At 53.5% G+C, this 19229-nt stretch overlaps 1 protein-coding gene across 3 annotated transcripts in view; it reads left to right on the top strand.

Annotated features, from left to right (window-relative positions):
• SYNE3 (spectrin repeat containing nuclear envelope family member 3) overlaps positions 1-17963 on the top strand; it is an 86625-nt gene extending 68662 nt beyond the window's left edge. For all 3 annotated transcript variants that reach the window (XM_059183031.1, XM_059183032.1, XM_059183030.1), the window contains 5 exons: positions 236-365; positions 1473-1631; positions 4559-4708; positions 5714-5752; positions 13125-17963. In XM_059183031.1, the coding sequence (XP_059039014.1) occupies positions 236-365; positions 1473-1631; positions 4559-4708; positions 5714-5752; positions 13125-13355 (709 nt within the window). In that variant the 3' untranslated portion in view covers positions 13356-17963. The remainder of the gene's footprint in view (positions 1-235; positions 366-1472; positions 1632-4558; positions 4709-5713; positions 5753-13124) is intronic.
• The last annotated feature ends 1266 nt before the right edge of the window (positions 17964-19229 follow it).

The following is a 19229-nucleotide window of genomic DNA, read 5'->3' as shown; positions in this document are numbered from 1 at the left end:
CGCGCTGCCTGGGGCCTCCCCCTTCTCCATGGGCACCTACACTTTAATGACAAGGTCACGTGGGTCTCCAGTAGGAAACTGGAAATGCATGTGCCAGGGGAGCGTTCCGGCAAACCCGAAGGATCGGCGACCCAGAGGATGGGCTCCTACCACGCGGTGCCCCGGTTCTGTTACTTCTGTGACCTGGCGAGTCCCCGTCACATCACCGCGGTGACTGGCCCGTTTGTCTCCTCAGCCTCATCAGAAACCGGCAGCTTCAGAGGATGGAAGTGGACTCGGGGAAGAAAATGATTTTCACCAACAACATCCCAAAGGCCGGGTTTCTCATCGATCCCGTGGATCCTGTCTCCAGGCGTCGCCGTCAGGTGCGTCTGACTCTCGGGCCTCCCCCAGGGGGTGGCCGGGGCTGGTGTCAGGGATGGGGGATGGTCTTCAGCCACGTGCTCGGCTCAGGACTCGGCTGGGTCTCATCCTGGATGCCCCTGCCCCTGCTCCTTGTGCCACGGTACTGAGGGACCCAGAGACCCCAGACCCAGGCCCCAGGGAAGGTCAGAGGCGTCCCTTGTGGGGACAGGTCCTCACCCCTCGGACACAAGATAGCCAGCCGGCCCCACAGGGCTGAAGGCTTCCTGCTGACCCCTGAGTGCAAACTGCAGTCGTGCAAGGTGGGCCCCTCTTTGTGCCCTAAGCTGTATTTTGTTGGAGAGATCTAACCTAACCACCTTGCGTTATCTGTCTCTTCTCTTGATGGCCAAGGAAACGCATTAGAAAGACGTTCCTTCTTGGTTCTTCAGAAACCAATGCCAGCTGTCATTCTCCCCTGTATTCTTGTACTGTCCCTTCCCAAATGACCTGCTGGGGGTCGCTGTGACCGGTGGGGGGCTTAGGGTGGGGGAAAGGTGGTCTGCACAGAAAAATGGTCCCGGCAGACTGGGACCTCGGGCCCTCAAAGGGCCACACCCACAGCCTCGCTGACTACGGCCTTGCATTTGAGACATTCCTTCTGGCCCCAGAGCCTGGAGAGGGCCAGGTGTGGTGCACAGGTGACCACTGTTCCAGCCGTCCTGGTAAGGAATGGTGGCGGCTGCCACTAGGACACCAGCAGGTGGCCACGATGACCCACTGTCATAGCTCCAGCAGCCCGGGGCCGAAAGTGCCGTGATCCCACGTGCCATGCAGACACCCATCCACGAGACCCCGTGGCACAGGCCTGAGGGGCCCAGGGCACCCTGAACACTGGCGGAGGCAGACCCCTGGGCCACCCCAACCCTGCGGGACCCCGGGACCTGAATCAGAATTAAACTCCTAACATGGCCACATCGAATGGAGGGACATGCCTCCTCCCGCCCAGGCCTCTCTTCTTCCTTCTGTGCATCCCCATCCCCATCTTCTGCCTCAGTGGAAACCCCCAGGGTTCGGGGCCGATGGGCTGTTTCACCTCTGATGCCTTGACGGTGCTGTGTGCTCTGCAGGCAAATCCGCTCCAGGATGAAGGCGGCCATGAAGGTTTCTCCCGGCTCCAGAGGGACTTCGAGCAGTGGCTGGAGGAGGAAAATGCCAAGCTGATTAGAATCGTCGCCATGAGAACAGCCACTGCCGAGGATCTGAGGACCAGGGAGACAAAGCTGCAGGTTAGTTCCCACAGAAAGACCCTCTGTCTACAGGGTTTCCCCCCATGGATGTGCTTGCCACCAGGGAGGTCTTAAAAAAAAAAAAAGAAAGAAAGAGAGAACGCACTTGGCTTGTGAGCCATTTTTACTTATGTATAAGTAACAGTTCTTAAACTTTTGGGGTTCACATGTTTCAGAAGAACTCTAGAAGAACCATTCATTCCTTCAGCCTAGGGAACTTGGAAAATATCACTACTAATCTCAACTCTGATATCAGTTAGCTGTTGCTGTGTAACAAACCATTCTGACGGGTTGTGGCTTCAGACAGCCCGTTTCATTTAACTCATGATTCTGAAGGTTGGCAGTCTAGGCTAAGGCCATCTGGGCAATGCTTCTGGTCTCAGCAGGGCTCCCTGATTTGCTGTCAGTTATGGGTCGGCTGGGCAGCTCTACTGGGGGTTGGCAGGCTGCTGGAGACGAACCCCGCATCGGCTCTCCTCCTGTGGGCAGCCCAGGCTTCTAGTAGCAGAGCCATTACCTGAGAGGGTAAGTGGGGGCACCCTTCTGAGGCCTAGAGTAGGAACTGGTACATGACATCCCCTGTATTCTGTTGAACAAGGAAAATCACAAGGCCAAGCCAGATTCAGGTGGAGGAAAAAGCGTCTCCACCTCCTGATGGGAAATACTCAAGGCCATATCACAAAGGGCATGGATATGGCTGGAGGAGGTATACTGGGAGGATCGTAGCGATTTTTACAATCCTTCTACCACCAATCTTCTTTCTCCTTCACTTCCACGTCTAAACAATCCCCCAAGCCCTTCTGGATTCCACCCCTGGGTGTGTTTTGTTCTGTGCCCGCTTGCTCCCACTGTGTTAATCTAGGTAGTTACCACTTCTGACCTTGATTATGGTGGCAGGCTCCCAGCTGGCCTCCTTCCTTTCTGTTGGGACCCCATCCAGGTCACAGCTCAGATCTGCAGCCAGAGTGACCTTTAGCATCATAAACCTGCCTTTGTTCTTCCCTTGACGAGAACTTTTCAGTAGAGAATCCAAACACATCTGCACCCTAAGCATATCACATGAGGTCAGCTCAACCAGGCCCCAGCCTACCTCTTTTCTTCCTTGTTTCTCTGCAGTTTTACTGGGATATGTTAGGGTTTGGATTTTTTTTTTTTTTTTTTTTACATTTTTCTTACCTGGAACTCATCTGGATTCTGGAATCTGTGGTTTAGAGTCTTTCTAGAAAATTCTGTGATACTTTATCATATTGCCTCTGTTTATTGCCTCTTAACATACTGCCTTGTTCCCCTTCTCCTCTCCTTCTGTGACGCTGCTGAAACATGGTCTTCCTGCCCAGCCCCCCTCACTGGGGGCTCTATGTCTCCTCACTTCTCTTATGTCTTTTTCATCCTTCAGTCTCTTCCTGTTGCATTCTGGAGACTTTTTCTAGCCTGCCTTCCAGTTTACAGATTCTCTCTTTAGCTGTCTCATTCATTTTACACATGTCTGTTATGCCCTTACCTTTTGATACATATTCCCCAGTTCTGTAATTTCTACCCAGTTCTCTTGAAATAACCACTCTGTCACTTTCCATAGCTTCCAGAACCCTGCTGATCTTCTTCAGCCTGGTGTTTAATCCTTCGAGCCTAGTAAAGAGACCTGCCTTACCAAGTGTGTCTAATAATTCTAGTATCTCAAGTCATCTTAGGAACGTTTCTTCTGCGTGTTGTTTCTGCCTGTTCTTGTTGTCGGTGTCTTGCAGGCGTGGGGCTGCTTTGCTTATGTGTTGGGCATCACATGTGGTGAAAGAAGTATAGGGCTAATTTGAAATTGAGGATCATCTCTTCTCCAGGGAGGATTTTGTCTGTGGCTTCCAGGCAAGGAGGGCTTCATTGTTCTGAAACCAGGGAATCCAAGTTCAATATTGGAGGCTCCCTGCGCCCCCTGATGACTTGGAGCAGACTTTAGTCCACACAGGGTGTGAGTTTATTTCTGATTAACCTTTAGGAAGTCTCAGCCACAGGGGGAGCAGATTATGAGAATCTCCACTCCTACAGAGCCCAGGCCTTGACCTTTGTCTCTGTAGCCCTGTGAGGCTTCCAAAATCATGATCTGCTTCACAACTCTTTCTTCCAGATTGGCAAGTGTCCTGCAGGCAAAAGCAGGCCTGACAATGGGCTTACTTCTCTGGGCTTCATCATTTCCTGGGTTTTAGCCTGATGTGCCTCACTCTCTTGCCAACTCTTGGAAGCCTTTTCAGTGTTTTTAGTAGTTTGTTCTCAGCGAGAGGTTTTGTCCAATGATCTAGGGGACAGTGACCTAGTGGACCTCCTACTTCACATTCGGCCACAATTCATTTCTTGATTTCTTGCCACCACTGCCCAACTGTCTGCTGTATCACAGACAACTTGCGACTGCCCCAGGTTAAGCCTCACTCTTGTCCAGCTCACACTCTCATGGGTTCTGAGAAGCTAGGCAAACTACCTGTGTCACACTGTGAGTAGGATGGATGAAAGCAAGGCTACAAAGCCAGAATTTAGACCCATGTGCTCTGATTTGGAGCCCTGCTCCTACCCCCACATCACTACAGCCCCAGAGTCCTGAGGATTATCTGTCCAATCCCCATAGCCCACGTCCAGGCTTACCCATGCCAACAGAAAAGCATGTTCAACCGTGGTAGCTTTTTATAATGAGGGCAACTCTGATGCCAAGCCCTCCAGAAGACTCGGTTCTAGAACATTAGAGATGGAAGTCACCATGGAGATCATTCCGGATTGTTCCCAAAAGTGACTGCCTGGCCTAGGCTTGAATTTGCCTGAAGGGGTTCTCACCTTACAGGTTCTGCCAGATGCCTCTCAAGTGAAATTTGATTGGCTCCTGGTAACTGGCCAGGTGGGGTGGTCTGGGCCATTTAGAAGGCTCACAGGACACTGCCCTTTCCCCACAGGAGTTGGAGGCTCGGGTGCCAGAAGGTCAGCATCTCTTCGAGAACCTCCTTCAACTTGGGCCAGCAAGGGGGACCTCCAACGAGCTGGAGGACTTGCGGTACCAGTGGATGCTGTACAAGTCCAAGCTCAAGGACTCCAGCTACCTGCTGGTAGGTGCTAAGGAAGCGTGGGTCCCAGGCCCTCAGGATGGGACTCTGGCTAAGCCCAGGCTCACGTAGGGAGACGAGCTGGGCCACACACATTCTGCCCTGGGCCTCCACACTCCAGACTGAGGCGACCACTCCAAGAGAGCAGTGCTCGGTTACAAAATGTCACATGGTCGTCTTGCTGCCCTGTGTGGCTGGCGCTCTGGGAACGATGGCGGGAGCCATCACTGTTAATGTGTGAGGACAGCTTTGCTGCCTACTGAGCTAAAACCTTCAGGACGCTATTCAGTCCTGTCTCCAGTTTCCAAAGCAGGGGCTGAGACGCAGAGAAGTGGAACTCTCAGGGTCATAGAGCCAGGAAGCCACAGAGCCAGCATTCAGAGCGCCCCACCAGTGGAGGCATGATAGAGGGGAGCGCGGCCCTCAGCCCTGGGATCCAGCCCTGCTCCCCCACCGATTTGCTCTGCCATGTGGGACAAGCACCTTCCCCCTTTGTGTCCCCATGAACCCTTGCACAAAAAAGTAGTAATAGTCATGAGAGCCTTTATGAAATGTGATATCCATGTAACAACCCTATAAAGAAGGTGCTGTTGTTATTCTCTGAGATGCGACGAGGAAACTGAGGCACAGGGCTAGCCGGAGGTGAGGGCCTTTGAGGTAACCTCGGGGGGCCCTATGTATGGGTCCTCAGACCCCAGACACCAAGCTTTGGCGCTCCTGCTCCGCTGTCCCTGCAACAGCCAGTGCTGGCCACTAGGTGTCAGCATAGCCCTGGCCAGGGGCCCCCTGGCCTGAGCCTTCCCAGACAGAATCCCACCTGGGCCTGAAGTGCGTTAAAAAGCTCATTAAATCGAATCACCTGCTGGTTCAGCCTATCCAGATGACCAGAAGTTTTAAAGAAACACTCCCCTGACAGAATGAATATTCCATTACAGGCTCTGTTGGGATTTGAGTTTCACTCACTTAATGTCTTTTTTCCCCTTTTCCTTTCCTTCCCGAAAATAACAGACACAGAGTTCTCCAGGGGAGCCGACTGGATTCCAAAAGGTACCGTGTCTGCCATCTGCTCCACACGCTAGAGGGCAGGGTGTCTGGAGGCTGGTAGGCCTGCGATGCTGAAGCCAGACTCCTGGGCTTTCTGGAAGGTTCCATGAGGTGCGAGGCACATTTTGTGGGGAATGAGCTCTGGGCTGCCCTATGTGGGGCCCCGGGGCCCTGGGAAAGCCCCAGGAGGGTACAGAATGTACTCGGTTGTGACACACCCATGATAGAGGAAGGACCCTGGAGTTTTTCACGCAAAACCAGGATGTGATGGGGAACGGACAGGGACACTGTTGGGAGTTATGTGGGGACAACAGGTATACACCAGGACTGTCCCAGGAAACCTGGACCATTTGGGCATGCTGGATCGTGGGGCCCCCTGAGTGGTGGCTGGGTGTCCAGGGCTCAGGGCAGGGACAGAAGGGGAAGGGGGAGTCGTGCCTTTCCTGTTCTACCAGCAGGTGTTTCTGCTTGGGCCCATTGAGAAGTGCCAAGAGCCCCTCCCGAGGTGCTTGCGGGCCAAGACAGTCACAGTGACAGCAGTAATAATCTTAATGAGTAATAATTATTATTGCCCTCGATGCTAGGTAGTTACTGTCCACTGTGTGCCAGGAATCGTGCTAAATCATGATCAGGGCATCTCATTTAACTGTCCCATCAACTCTCAAGAGGCATCATTCCCTCCACATAAGCATAAGGAAACTGAGCCATGACCAGATTGGAATGACTCGTTCAGCCCAGCCCATGCAGCTTCTGGGTGGTCTTTGGCCTCTGGCTCCAAAGCCCACATCTTGGCTTTCCATGCTGTGCCTTCGAAACGGCATCTCGGGGGCCCAGTGGGTATCCCTGTTTCGGGGAAAACCCAATGTAAATTGATGTCACCTTTTCCAAGGAAACACACTTGTTTCCCTGCCAAGCACCGGCCCGTAACGAAGAGAGCCTTCAGCGTGCTCTGCTCCAGATAGCTCTGGGTTCCTCAAGATCCCTAATGCCATGGAATCTGTTTCCAGGTGCTTTGAGCACCAGGATTTCTTCTTGGTCTCTGACTGGGGCTCACATCTCACATCTGCAGGGGAATGGGTATCCCTTGGACGGGATGGGGCCGTCACAAGACCAACACTGTGCTTTGGGCCAGGCGTCAACTAGCTTGGATTGAGTTGCTTTGCCTCTTACTTTCCCCATCTGTTAAATGGAATGATCAATGATCAATTATCAATGCTGACTTTATTTCCTTTGGAATGGGTATGGAAGATCATGTGAAAAGTTATTTGTAGAATTTTTCAGAGAGACTAGAGGTCTGGTTTTACCCCCAATTTGGAATAACAGAGGGTCTCCCCAAGAAATGGGGAAGAGCTTCAGGAAGAACAAGGTGTCTCCCAGTCTAGCCTGGTGACTCCTGGTGGCCTCCGCATTGTAAGCCCCTCCATGGGGAGCCCTCTTCTGATCTGGAGCTTCTGGTTGGACTCCATGGGAGTCTTGTCTGGGTCCCTGATGCCTTGCACACCGTAAGTGCTCACTGAGTGTTTCTGTGTAGGGGGACACGTGGTTGGGGCACCAGGCCTCCCGAGCAGGTTCAGTGTCCCAGCAGCCTGTACTGGCTGAATGTGGAGTGTCCACAGCCCTGTGTTCACTTGCTGTCTCCCACTCATTCACTCTTCGTTCATTTCACAAGGGTTTACTGAGCCCCAACTTTGTGCCACTGGGAAATTGAGATCCATGGGTGAGCACAAGAGTAGAGACCCGCCCCCGGAGACTGGGCATCCCCTCGGGGTGGAGGGCGCCTGGGAGGAGGGCTCCCACATCCAGCTGATGGTGCTCAGGGCAGTGAGTGTCTCTGGGGCTGGGGCTCTGAAGGGCAGCAGCAGACTGGGGTCTTTATAGCAGGGATTGTCTTACCTGCAGCCGGCAGATGTTGGGCACAGTTTTGTAGGGTCTGTAAAACAGGCAGGCTCTTTGTGGCTTTAAAAAAAAAAAAAAAAAAAGTGCTTATTCGGGCTCTGGAGAATAACTAAGTAGGTGAACATCTGAGTTCGGTGCTGGCTGGCTGGCTGGCTTTTGTGAAGCCGGCTGCAGGGATGTAAGCAGCCTACAAGCCAGTGTGCGGAGACCATTGTGGGCTCACTGATGTGACAGCTGAAGCACAGACTTCTGGGTCCCACTCTGCGTGTCTGATTCACAGGGGCTGAGATGGCACAAGAACCTGCGTTTCTAGCAGGTTCCCAAGTGATGCTGAGGCCGCCTCGGGCCACACTTTGAGAACCACGGTTTTGTGCCCCAAATTTGAATCTAAGACCCGCCGTTAGCGTGTGTGCCTGTCCACGTGTCCCTCAGCCACAGTTTTCCGCTGAACAGAATGAGGGTCCACCGAGCTAACGGTCTGCAGAGTTCCTGTAACAACCCGCATACAGTAGGTGCTTAATTGCCCCATCAGTGAGGCCCCGGAAGACTTCTGCGGACACGGCCCCTGCTTATCTTTCTGAGAACAAAGAGAGCAGTGACGCTCCTGGGGGTGGAGGGATTTCTCCCTTTGGTTCGGTTCTTGAGTGGTTTGCCCGTCTGTGTGCGCGCATGCGCATACCTGCGCCAATGCGCGTGCACGTGCACACACGCGCGCGCCCAACTGGCAGAAAGCAGACTCTGTCTTCAGGCTGTTGTAATCTTGCCAACTTAAAAACCTTTCGTATGTGATTTTTAGTCCAAAAGGAAAGGGGGGGGGGACCTGCCCCGAAGCTAATTATTTATGAGCAGTTGGTTCTCTGCACTTTTTTTTCCCTCCATGCACCAAGTCATTGAAAGCTCCAGCGACGTCAGTGGCTTCAGCCTGCTTGTTTGTATAAACACAATAATTAAGATTTATTAAATTTGCAGCTGCCTACACACTTGGCAGCTCGGTGCCACCGGAGACGCGTGCCTGCAGCATTCAGACACAGGACACATAATTGCTTTTTCAATCGCAACTGGGCCATGAGTCGACTGCATTTTTGCATGGGCGTGGGGAAGAACACATTGTTTGTTGAAGAACAGATTGGCAAGGGTTTCTGGTTGCCTGGGTCGACTGGGGCAGGGCCAAGGCACTGGTTTGCACGACTGGAGAGCAACCCCCACCCCCTCCCTTGCACAGTGTGGCCCCTGTGGGTGTAGCCCCAGACCCGAGCCACCCAAAGTTACATTTTATTTACTCCGTCATATTGCATAGGTCTTAAGACTCGTGATTTTTCACATTTTCACATTTCTGGAATTTGGGCGACTTACTAGGATCTACTTCTCTCCCCGAGGATTTGGGCTTGCTTCCCTCCACCACCCAGGACGCTCACCACCTGAGATTTCTCTAAGTGGAAAATCTTTGCTTGCAGGTGGTGTCTTGTTTTGTTTTCCTTCAGCTCACACTGATTGTGTAAACTCAGAACTCTCCCCTCCCCACACCCAGGAGCTGTGGGTCACATTCGCAGGGAAGAGGGACTCCCCTCACTTCACCCAGTGCCAAGATAATACCTCGTATTTCTTTGTTTCCCCTTACTGGGAGGTGGGATGACTTCTCCTTTCCCCTGACAGGGAAGGCGAGGCCCCTTGGGGCCCAGATTTAGGTGGAGTCTCCCATCAGATGCCTCATCTTGGTTGGTTGTGTCCTTTCTGAGTGGTTTATAAAATAATGACACACCTCACGGTCGGTGTCCTAGATCAGGGGAAATACTGAGTTGTCAAATATAAGGAAGCCTTAGTGAGTTCTCTACATTAGATGGCAACTTTTTAAAAAATAATCTTTTTTAAAAAAATCTTTACTATGCACTGGCATGACACTCTTAACACTCAGGTGCCAGCCTTTGTCGCTTGTGACCACCTTCTTTGTAGTGGGAGGAGCATGGCCTCTTGGCCCGTTTTCCATATGTGACAAAGGGCCCAGTTGGGCTGGGGACAGAGAAGATGTAACGTGGCTTTGTCCCGCTGTGATTCCCTGTGCGATTTGGGGGGCTAACTTTGCCTCTTTCTTGGTCAAAGGGTGGGGCTTTCTGGGACTGTGCAGTCTCTGACCTTGAAGAGGAGAGAGCCCAGGCCGGGCCTCCCCCCATGTGCTGTGTTATCCTGGGCCCCTGTCTGTCCATCTGTCCACCAAGCCCAGAAGCGACAGGCTACGACCGATGTAGGAAAGAGTCTATGCTAACTCTTCGGACATCAAGGTTTTAAAACTTGTCTTTGACTTCAGAAATCCAGACAGGTTCTTCTCTATGTGCCCTATGTCCTCAGCTCCCCCCAACCCCGTCACGCAGCCCACCTGCCTTCTGCCCACCTCCCCACTCCTCTGAAGTTCACCCCCAGCGAAGTAATGGTAACTCCTGCTTCACTAAGCCTCGTGAGCGTGTCTCTGGCCTCCTGTCCCTGGCCTCTGGGCAGTCCAGGCTGGTGACCGCGCTCCCCGCCCACAGCTGCTCTGGCGTCTCTTCTCGTGCTGGGTCCTGGGTGCCTCTGTCTTTGTCTTATTTTTTCCAGTGAACACAATCAGTGTCAGTAAGACTCCGTGTGGGTGAAATTCCATTACTTAATGCAGAGTCATTATTCAAAATCTTAAAGCTGCCTCGATAGCCTTTTAAAAAATTAATAGACTTTTTTTGGGGGAGCAGTTTTAGGTTGATAGAAAAATCAAGCAGACTATACAGAGGGTTCCAGCTAGTCCCTCCCCTCAATCCTTCTCCCACTTCTCCCTTATCATTACCATCCTGCACTGGTATGCTCTGTCGGCCACAATCGATCTGTCACAATATCAACACATCCCTGTTAGCTGAAGCACGGAGTTTACATCAGGGTTCACTGTGAAGCTTGTTCTATGGGTTTGACAAATGTGGAATGGCACATATCCACCTTCCTCGTGCCACGCAGAACAGCTTCACTGCCCAAGAAATCCCCATGCGCCACCTACCCAACCCTCCCCCACCGAGCTCCTGGCAACCACGGATTGTTCTACTGTCTCTGTAGTTTTGTATTTTCCAGAACATCGTAGAGTTGGAATCAGACCGTATGGAGCCTTCTCAGACTGGCTTCTTTCAGTTGGTAATATGCATTTAAGGTTCCCATCTGGTTTGGTGGTTGCTTGAAAGCTCATTTCTTTTTGTCACTGAGTCATATCCCATTGTTTTAATATTCCACTTCTGGTCTTTTTTGTAGACCTCTTTCCTCCGTGCAGGATCCAGTCCAGGGTCACCCACTGCATTCAGTTGGTACATCTCTTTGGTTTCCTCTAGGCTAGAACGTGTCTTCTGTTTTCCTTGACCTTGACCTTGAGTCCAGGTCAGAGATTTTATAGGATGTCCCTCAAGGCACGTTTCCCTGGTATTTCCTTGTGATTGGAGTCGGGCTGTGCATTTCTGGCAGGAATGTTGTGAAAGGGTTGCTGTATTCTTGGTGCCTTACTGGGAGACCCATGATGTCGCTGGGAACTCATGCTCACTTGGTGACTCAGGTGACTTACCTAACTCCCTCCTCGAGACACTGCTGATAGCAGCGCCACCAGGAGGGCCTCTCAGCTGTGTGGGTTACAAGAAGTCTGGTTTTGCAAAGTCAGTGGCAAAGGGCTTTGGTGAGTGAGAACACTTGAGCTGGAGGCATAGGGTCAAGTGTTATCAACCTGGAGGAGATCGTGTGGCAGGAGGTGAGGTGAGTCAAGTGTGAGAGCTGGAGAGTCAGAAGTGTTCAGGTCAGAACCTCCCAAGAACACCCACATTCAGCAATGCTTCCTCATCACCACCATCACTGCCGTTGCCATCATCATCCTCACCTTCCTTACCACCATCACCATCCTCACCATTGTCACCATCACCACCATTGTCATCATTGTTATCCTCCTCACCACCTCCATGGTGATCATCACCACCGCATCACCATCACCATTGTCACTATCATTGCCATCACCACCACCGTCATCCCCATCATCCTCATCATCATCTCCACCATCACCACCATCTCCATCATCTTCACCTCTTCCACCATCATCATCACCACCACCACCACCATCCTCATGCTATCACCATCACCACCATCACCACCACCATCATCATCACCATCTCCATCATCTTTACCTCTTCTACCATCATCACCACCATCATCACCATCCTCATGCTGTCACCATCACCACCACCACCATCACCATCATCACCACCATCTCCATCATCTTCACCTCTTCTACCGTCATCACCACCATCATCACCATCCTCATGCTGTCACCATCACCACCACCACCATCACCATCATCATCACCATCACCGTCTCCATCATCTTCACCTCTTCTACCATCATCACCACCACCATCACCATCCTCATGCTGTCACCATCACCACCACCACCATCACCATCATCATCACCATCACCGTCTCCATCATCTTCACCTCTTCTACCATCATCACCACCACCATCACCATCCTCATGCTGTCACCATCACCACCACCACCATCACCATCATCACCACCATCTCCATCATCTTCACCTCTTCTACCATCATCACCACCACCACCATCCTCATGCTGTCACCATCACCACCACCACCATCACCATCATCACCACCACCACCATTACCTTCATCGTCATCATCATCCTCTCCATCACTTCACTGTAGCTCTTGGTTCCTGGACAGTGACCCTTTGGTTCTTCAAGGACCCAAGAGATACATTCTACAATAGTAGTCCTACCAATATACTTTTTAAATTGATATATAAATATACTTTGCTTTGACTCCTCTCTAGAACCTGACAAATGGGGGTAAGTGTTTTATCCCCATCTTGCTGAGACTGAAATGGCCCAGAGAGGTTACTGACTCTGCCAAGGTCATAGAGATACTGTGTGACAGAGTCCACATTGGACCCTAGTCGGCCAGGTCCCTAAGAGCTAGGCCTCTGCCCTGCACTGTGCTGTCTTTGGGCCATGGGGCCTCTACTTCCCTGAGTAGCCAGCTCTTGGGCCTGCACTTTTTGGCAGTGAGGACATCCCACAAGGCCACAACCCAGCCCGTGCCTCTAGACTTTGGGAAATGTGTTTTGGCAACTTTCATGGGTATTACAGCAAGACCATTGATTAGGCTTTTGGACCCGTGTATCTGGCCTTTGGGTGATACTGGCGGTGTCGATGGTGACGGTGGTGATGCAGAAGGTGGAGGAGAAGGGGGAGGAGGTGGTGCTGGAGAGCGTGGCGCCGAGCACAGCGGTACCTTCCCTACCGTGACTGCCGTGAGAAAACCGGGGATCCTCATTTCTGGCAAAACAGAAGCCCCGCTTCCCAGTCAGGCAAACTGAGCCCCAGCTAGTCAGCCCAGAGCCGCTGTTCACCTAGCGTCCCCCTCGCCCTCCCCACCCGCTCAGGGCCCCTGAGCCCACTCACACCTGCCTTTGTTCTGCAGACTCCGCAGTGGCCGTGGCGGTGGCGGTGGCCGTGGCAGTGGCGAGACCCCTGCGCGCTCTTCCGGAAGGCGTGCCGCGTGGCGCTGCCCCTGCAGCTGCTGCTGCTGCTCCTGCTGCTGCTGCTGTTCCTGCTCCCGGTCGGGGAGGAGCCCCGCAGCTGCTCGCTGGCCAACAACTTCGCCCGCTCCTTCCGGCTCATGCTCCGCTACAGTGGCCCGCCGCCCACCTAACCCGTGGGGGACGCAGGGGACTCTCCTCCCTGACCCTCCGCCGGCCCCCGGGCTGCTTCCCAGCCGCCGGCGGGGCCGCCTCAGTATACATACTGTATTAATGCGCCCCAAAGAAAACCACTTTTTATACGGTGTTGTCTTAGTCTATTTATACGGAAGATGGACTGTGCGTGACCAGGGAATACCGGATGGACTTTTATATCCTCTGTGCGTAGATGCTCCGTCTGTATTGTTTCATATAGGACATCTCTTTGTAGGGGGACATGCCTAGCAGTGTGCATGTCTGGTGGGATGGGGTGGCATTTTTGCCCTGGTCTGCGGTGCCCCCATCCCCGCCCCACCCCAAAAGTGGGAGCAATAACATGTCACTTACGGCCACCGCTTGCCCAGAAGCCAAGCCCTGAGCCCCGACATCAGTGAGAAGACCCCCAGCTGTGGACGTGAACGAGCCACACAGGCCCTCGCTCAGCGCCCAGTTACTCCTGCTTTGGGCACAGCGAGGACAAAGGACAGCAGCTTAGACGCTCCGTGTTGGAAGCAGAAATGGTGATGATCGAAGGCGGGCCAGGTGACAGCAGTGACAAGTGACAAGTGATATCTAGGAATGAAAAGAAGGGCTGGAAGGAGCAGCCCCAGCACTGAAACAGCACATAGCTGAAGGGCTCCGTGGGGGCGGGGAGGGGGTGTGGAAAGCGCAAACCCCGCCCTCCACCTCCCATAGCACAGTGCGATGCTGGACGTCTGGGGCCGCGACGCTGATCTGGCCGCAGCTGAGCCGGGGCTCCACGTGTTCTATGCAACGAGAAGAGAAAGAAAGAAACGTCATCGCTGGGGTCTTCGTGCAGAATGGGGAGCGCTGCGTGCTGGACCCCTGGGGAAGATGTGTCCCGTCTGTCACCCTCGGGCTGTTTTTTCCTGGTCTGCACTGGAGCTGAAGGGCCAGAAGGGGAGCGGCCGGCAGGCCAGGCACCAGGGATCTGGGATCCAGGACAGAGATCAGAGATGGACTTTGGAGCTGAGCCTGTCTTGGGGGGCTCTGCCTCTTCCTCCTCCAACAAAGAACTTCAGAGAGAGGCGTGTCGTCTGGGCCCAGATTGTCCCACAGGTGTCCTCACAAGGGCCGGTGGCCGAGACCACCCCAAATCCCAAACGAGGGTCCTTCTTGGCAGGGCTAGGCTGTTAATCTCCCAGCACCCCCTGGGGAGGAGCGGGTTGGCGGGGGACTCCATGCTGGGCCCTGAGGCCGGAAACATGTCCCTTCCTCCCCAGGGAACTCTCGATGGCTCCTAAGTGCATTATAACTGGATCATGTTTTCCCCTAAATCAACACTAAGTGGCCTTTTAGAAAATGCCTTGTGCCCATTCTTTACAAACTGATTTCGTCTGTTCTCCTCTAGGAGGAGACCAAGGGGGGTGGGGTCATACAGGCCTTTGGGGTCATAAAGTGTCCAGACTCAGAAAGGCCCTCTAAAGGGAAGGAAATTGAGGACCCAGGAGGGTCCTGATTGACAGCACCAAGCCCCGCCCCACAGACCTACACAGATGGCCTCTCCCTGTCCAGTGGCCAAGGGCCCAAAGCCAGGCCTCCCTGAAGCTCGGAGAAGCTGGACATTCACAGGCAGGAAAATGGTATCGCTCAGAAGAGGTCTTGGTTTGCACTTGGAAAGCACACTTTTCTCCGGATACCAAGAAACCGAACCACAAGACTATTCGCCAGGACCACTACTGTGGACACTCAGGGCTGAGGGAACCAAGGCCTTGGGCCCAGGTGGCTGAGCCCAGATGCTCCCTGGGCCATGTGGGTCTGATGCTGGAAGGTCAAGGTCAGACTAGGGCAGGGCCTTCGAGCAATCTCCCATTTCCACTCTCCCACTTTGCAGGTGGGGAGGCTGTGGCCCAGCGAGGAGAGGAGCTTAGCCGTGGCCACACAGGGAGAGGCGGGAAGGCCAGACAGAGCCGGCACCCCTGTCCCCAGGCTCACGGTGACAGGGCCCCGATCCCACCATGTCAGCAGCTCCACAAGGAATAGGCACTCCAGGCGAAGGCAGCTGTGTCCCCTGTGGCCCCCATCAGGGAGGGGGAGGGGAGGGCTACAATGTGCAGGGCTGGCGGGGCGGGGTGGGGGGGATGTCTCTGCATATTTTTTAAACGTTGATAAGGAGGCCATAGATCCTGCTTGTTTGCATAATTTTTTAAAAAAAGAATTGATATTTTCATTACTTTCTTATAAATACAGTTGTGAAATAACAGCTTCCTCGCTGGTGCTTTTCAAGTGTAATCTCTTCTGCTTCAAGTGGATGTAGACAGTTATGATTTTTATGACTTTCCAGCTTCCTGAACAACCGCAAAGAGCTTTCAAGTGCCATTTGAGAAAGGTGCCCCAGTGGGACCGGCGTGTGTTTATTTTTCCTCTGTCCCCGGAGTGAGAGTCGTGGAAAGAGATGTGAATATCACAGCCCAGCTCCACAAGCGGGCTCGTGTGTGCGCGCACGTGTGTGTGTGTGTGTGTGTGTGACACAGAAAGAGAGAGAGAGAAGGAAAGAGGGAGAGAAGGAAGAAGAGGGGAGGAAGAGGAGGAGAGGGGAGTGAGTATAGGAGGAGGCAGGAAGAGAAGGGAGGGCAGAAGAGAGGGGGTATGGGAAGGGGAAGCCGAGGGAGAGGGGCAGAGGGGAGCAGGGGGAAGAGGAAACAGTATGATCAAAGGTGCTGCTCCCCTCCTCAAGTGGCCCTCAGCCGGCCCTTTCCCCAGCCGCACCTCCGTGGGGAAAGGCCCGGGCATGCTCCGACGGTAAGGGGTGGGATGTGCGGCTGCGGAGGGCCGAGGTGACTCTGGAGGAGCTCCGCATCGGGGCGCAGGACGAAGGCATCCTCCCAAGAGTGCCTTCTGCGCGGTGCGTGCAGGTGCTGGGCCCTTGCTCGGTGCCCGAGGAGCTGTATTTCGTTTCATTCCTACAACAGCTCTCGGGGACTCTGCCTCCACTCGAAAGACAGGAGAGCTGAGACTTGAAGACGTAGAGACCCTTGCCCAGGCAGAGGTGGGATTCGAATCCGGGTCTGCCCGTGCCAAGCCCGTGCCAAGCCCACGCTGGCAGGAGAGGAGGGGGCTGGGGCCGGCTCTGCCGGGGAGCAGGTGGATTTCAGAGAGCGAGCGCTCTGCCCTCTGGTCGGCGAGCGGGCATCTCCCGAGGGCTGGTCTCACCCAGGGCTCTGCACAGGGTCACCCCCCACCGTGCGGCAGGTGGGCAGGGGGCACCGTCCCCAGGGTCCTCTACAACACCTCCACAGCGGTTACTTCCCGCCACACAGGGAAGCAGGGCTTTCTGCCCATCCCAGGGCTGAGCCCCTCTCTGTCCCCCTGCGCGGTCCCAAGCATGGCTGACGTGCTTGGTGCCCAGCACGGGGTGGGGACTTCCACTGTGCTTATAGCATCGCGTGAAAAACCCCAGAGGTGAGTGTGTTTGACACCGCAACTCCCCTCCAGGACTCAGAGGAAGCGGTTCCCAGTGTATGGGACTCACTCTGTCGCTCACCTCCTTGCTCTGTCTCTGCTCTCACCTCTTGTGGCCGTGGATGTGCACACCCTCAGATCTTCCACATGTATTGTCATTTTTTTTTAAAGATTTTATTCATTTATTTGACGGAGAAAGATCGCAGGTGGGCAGAGAGAGAGAGGAGGAAGCAGGCTCCCCACGGAGCAGAGAGCCCGATGCAGGGCTCCATCCCAGGACCCTGGGATCATGACCTGTGCTGAAGGCAGAGGCTTTAACCCACTGAGCCACCCAGGTGCCCGGTGTATTGTCATTTCTGTTCCTGGCACAATGACTCACCTGCAGTCATGGGCCATGGTACAAATTTGTGGGTGGAAATGCCAAGTGGAGAAGCCCACTTTCCCCCACTGGAGGTTTCCTGGGTTGGAAGTATAGACAATCTAGTGATTGGTTTGGCCAAGGAAGGGTCCACACCGCTGCAGAGCTCCCCCACCCCCACCCCGGAGGCCTCAGCCACCTCCCTATAACCTCTCTGCTGTCAGCCAGGTCCGCAGGGGCAAAGCTGCGCCATCTTTGCAACCTGACACTGACCAGCTGTTTACACCGATGGCCCGGTCTGGTTAATGCAGTGTGGATGGGTAGAATGGGTGTGTGTGTGTGTGTGTGTGTGTGTGTGTGCACACATCACGTAAGTGGGTTTTGGCATCAAAGGCAAACTAACTTCACTGTTTAAAATGTTCTGTTATGTAAACAGTATTCGCAGGGACCATATCCACTCTCCTCATATTATTTGTGATTGTAAAACATGCGTTTGCAGTAAATGAAGCTTTCAGGGAAGGCAAGCCGTACCAGAGCCAAGTGAGTGTTCTGAAACGTGTGTGCTTTATCTCGGTTCACATCAAGCCCACAGCCGGCCTAGAGCCTTTCCTGCTCAGGAGGGAGGGACGCGTGGGCTCCTCTCGCCTCGTCTCCGTGCTGCGTTTCAAAGTCCCTTTCTGTTGCTCCAGTTGGAAGGAGCTGTGTTCCCGAAGTCTGGCTTGTTTTTGTTGTTGCTTTATGTGTTGAAAAATGTATCTGCTTTATGTTTGGAAATAAAAAAATCTCTATTTTGGTCTATGAAGCATTGTGTGGTTTGGGACATCTTTTTCTGAAGTTGAGGGGTTTTGTCTGAAGGGGTTCTGAGGAGAAAGCGAGTAGGTGGTGAGGCCTGACTGGTTTTTAAATTCTGACTTCTGGGCGGAGGCAACTCTGGTCAGGCCGACCTCCGACCTCAGGGCAACAGCGGCTCTCAGCTCGACCGGAATGTCGGGATCACCCGGAAGCGTGCTCACAGACATTGCCAGCATCTCCCCAGAGCTCATGGGCAGCCATCCCGGGGGGTAAACCAAGTGGATTTTGAAAATTCCAAATGCACTGAGGAGAGAGGCGGCCCAAAACAGAGGCAGGCACCAGGCAAATAACAGAAGGCCCTCCAAGCACTTTGCTCTCACCCCTTGGATCAAAACCCCATGTTGATGGTTTGTTTAACAAACAGTTCTCGGGTCTGAGGGTCTGGTTTCTGAACCCACAGGGCACTGGGCGCTGTCCCCAGAGAGGGCACAGATAAGGAGAAGGGGGTTACCATTCGAGGGAGGTCTAAGAAACCAGCAATGAGTCCTAGACCCGCTGCCTGTTAATGACCCCTCCTCCTAGCAATGGCCCTGGCTTGCCAAGAGAAGGGGAATTTGTGTCTAGAATCTTCTGTTTACGAAGTATACCCACTTCCCATGGGAAGGCTTTAGAATAGAAAGGCTTTGCCTTCTGTGTTATTTACTATCGCCCCCAACCTCAAATTTAAAAAAATGCGCTGTTACCTTCAGTACTGCTTGTCATACTCTTCCTGGTCTGTTCTCTGAAGAAACCCTCATCACTTCCTGAGAGGAGAGAGAACCAGGCCTGTCAGGTGAGAAAAAGGTGTCTGTAATCCGTCCGCCCTCAAGGGCTGGTAGAAGGTGGAACCAGGTTTTAGACTCTCCGTTCCTCTAAGTGGTGTCCAGAATTGTGAGTGAGAATGACTTGGAATCTTCTAGATGCAGGATCCGGTCCCAGAGCACGTGCCCTGACCCTCAACACCATTCCAATTGCTCTCTGAGTCCCTGACTTGAGTGGGAGAGGCTGCTGTGTTAGAAGGGGGTCCTCGGTTAGAAGGGGGTCCTCGGTTTCCACAGGCCGGCATACCCAGCAAGGGAAGCAATGAAGTCCCCAGTGCCCCAGCTGGTAGGAGCTGGTGGTGAAGGACGGAATGATTTTCTACTGTCGGACTAGAGCAAGAGCAGTGTTTGTTCGCTGCAAGGAATATCCTGGAAGAAATGTGTCCACCAGGGATCCTGGGACCTACAGGCTTACG

This window comes from Mustela lutreola, chromosome 7 (genome assembly GCF_030435805.1).
Source record: "Mustela lutreola isolate mMusLut2 chromosome 7, mMusLut2.pri, whole genome shotgun sequence".
NCBI classification, from domain to species: Eukaryota; Metazoa; Chordata; class Mammalia; order Carnivora; family Mustelidae; genus Mustela; species Mustela lutreola.
The sequence above is the reverse complement of the archived record's forward strand: the minus strand, read 5'-3'. Positions and strand labels throughout refer to the sequence as shown.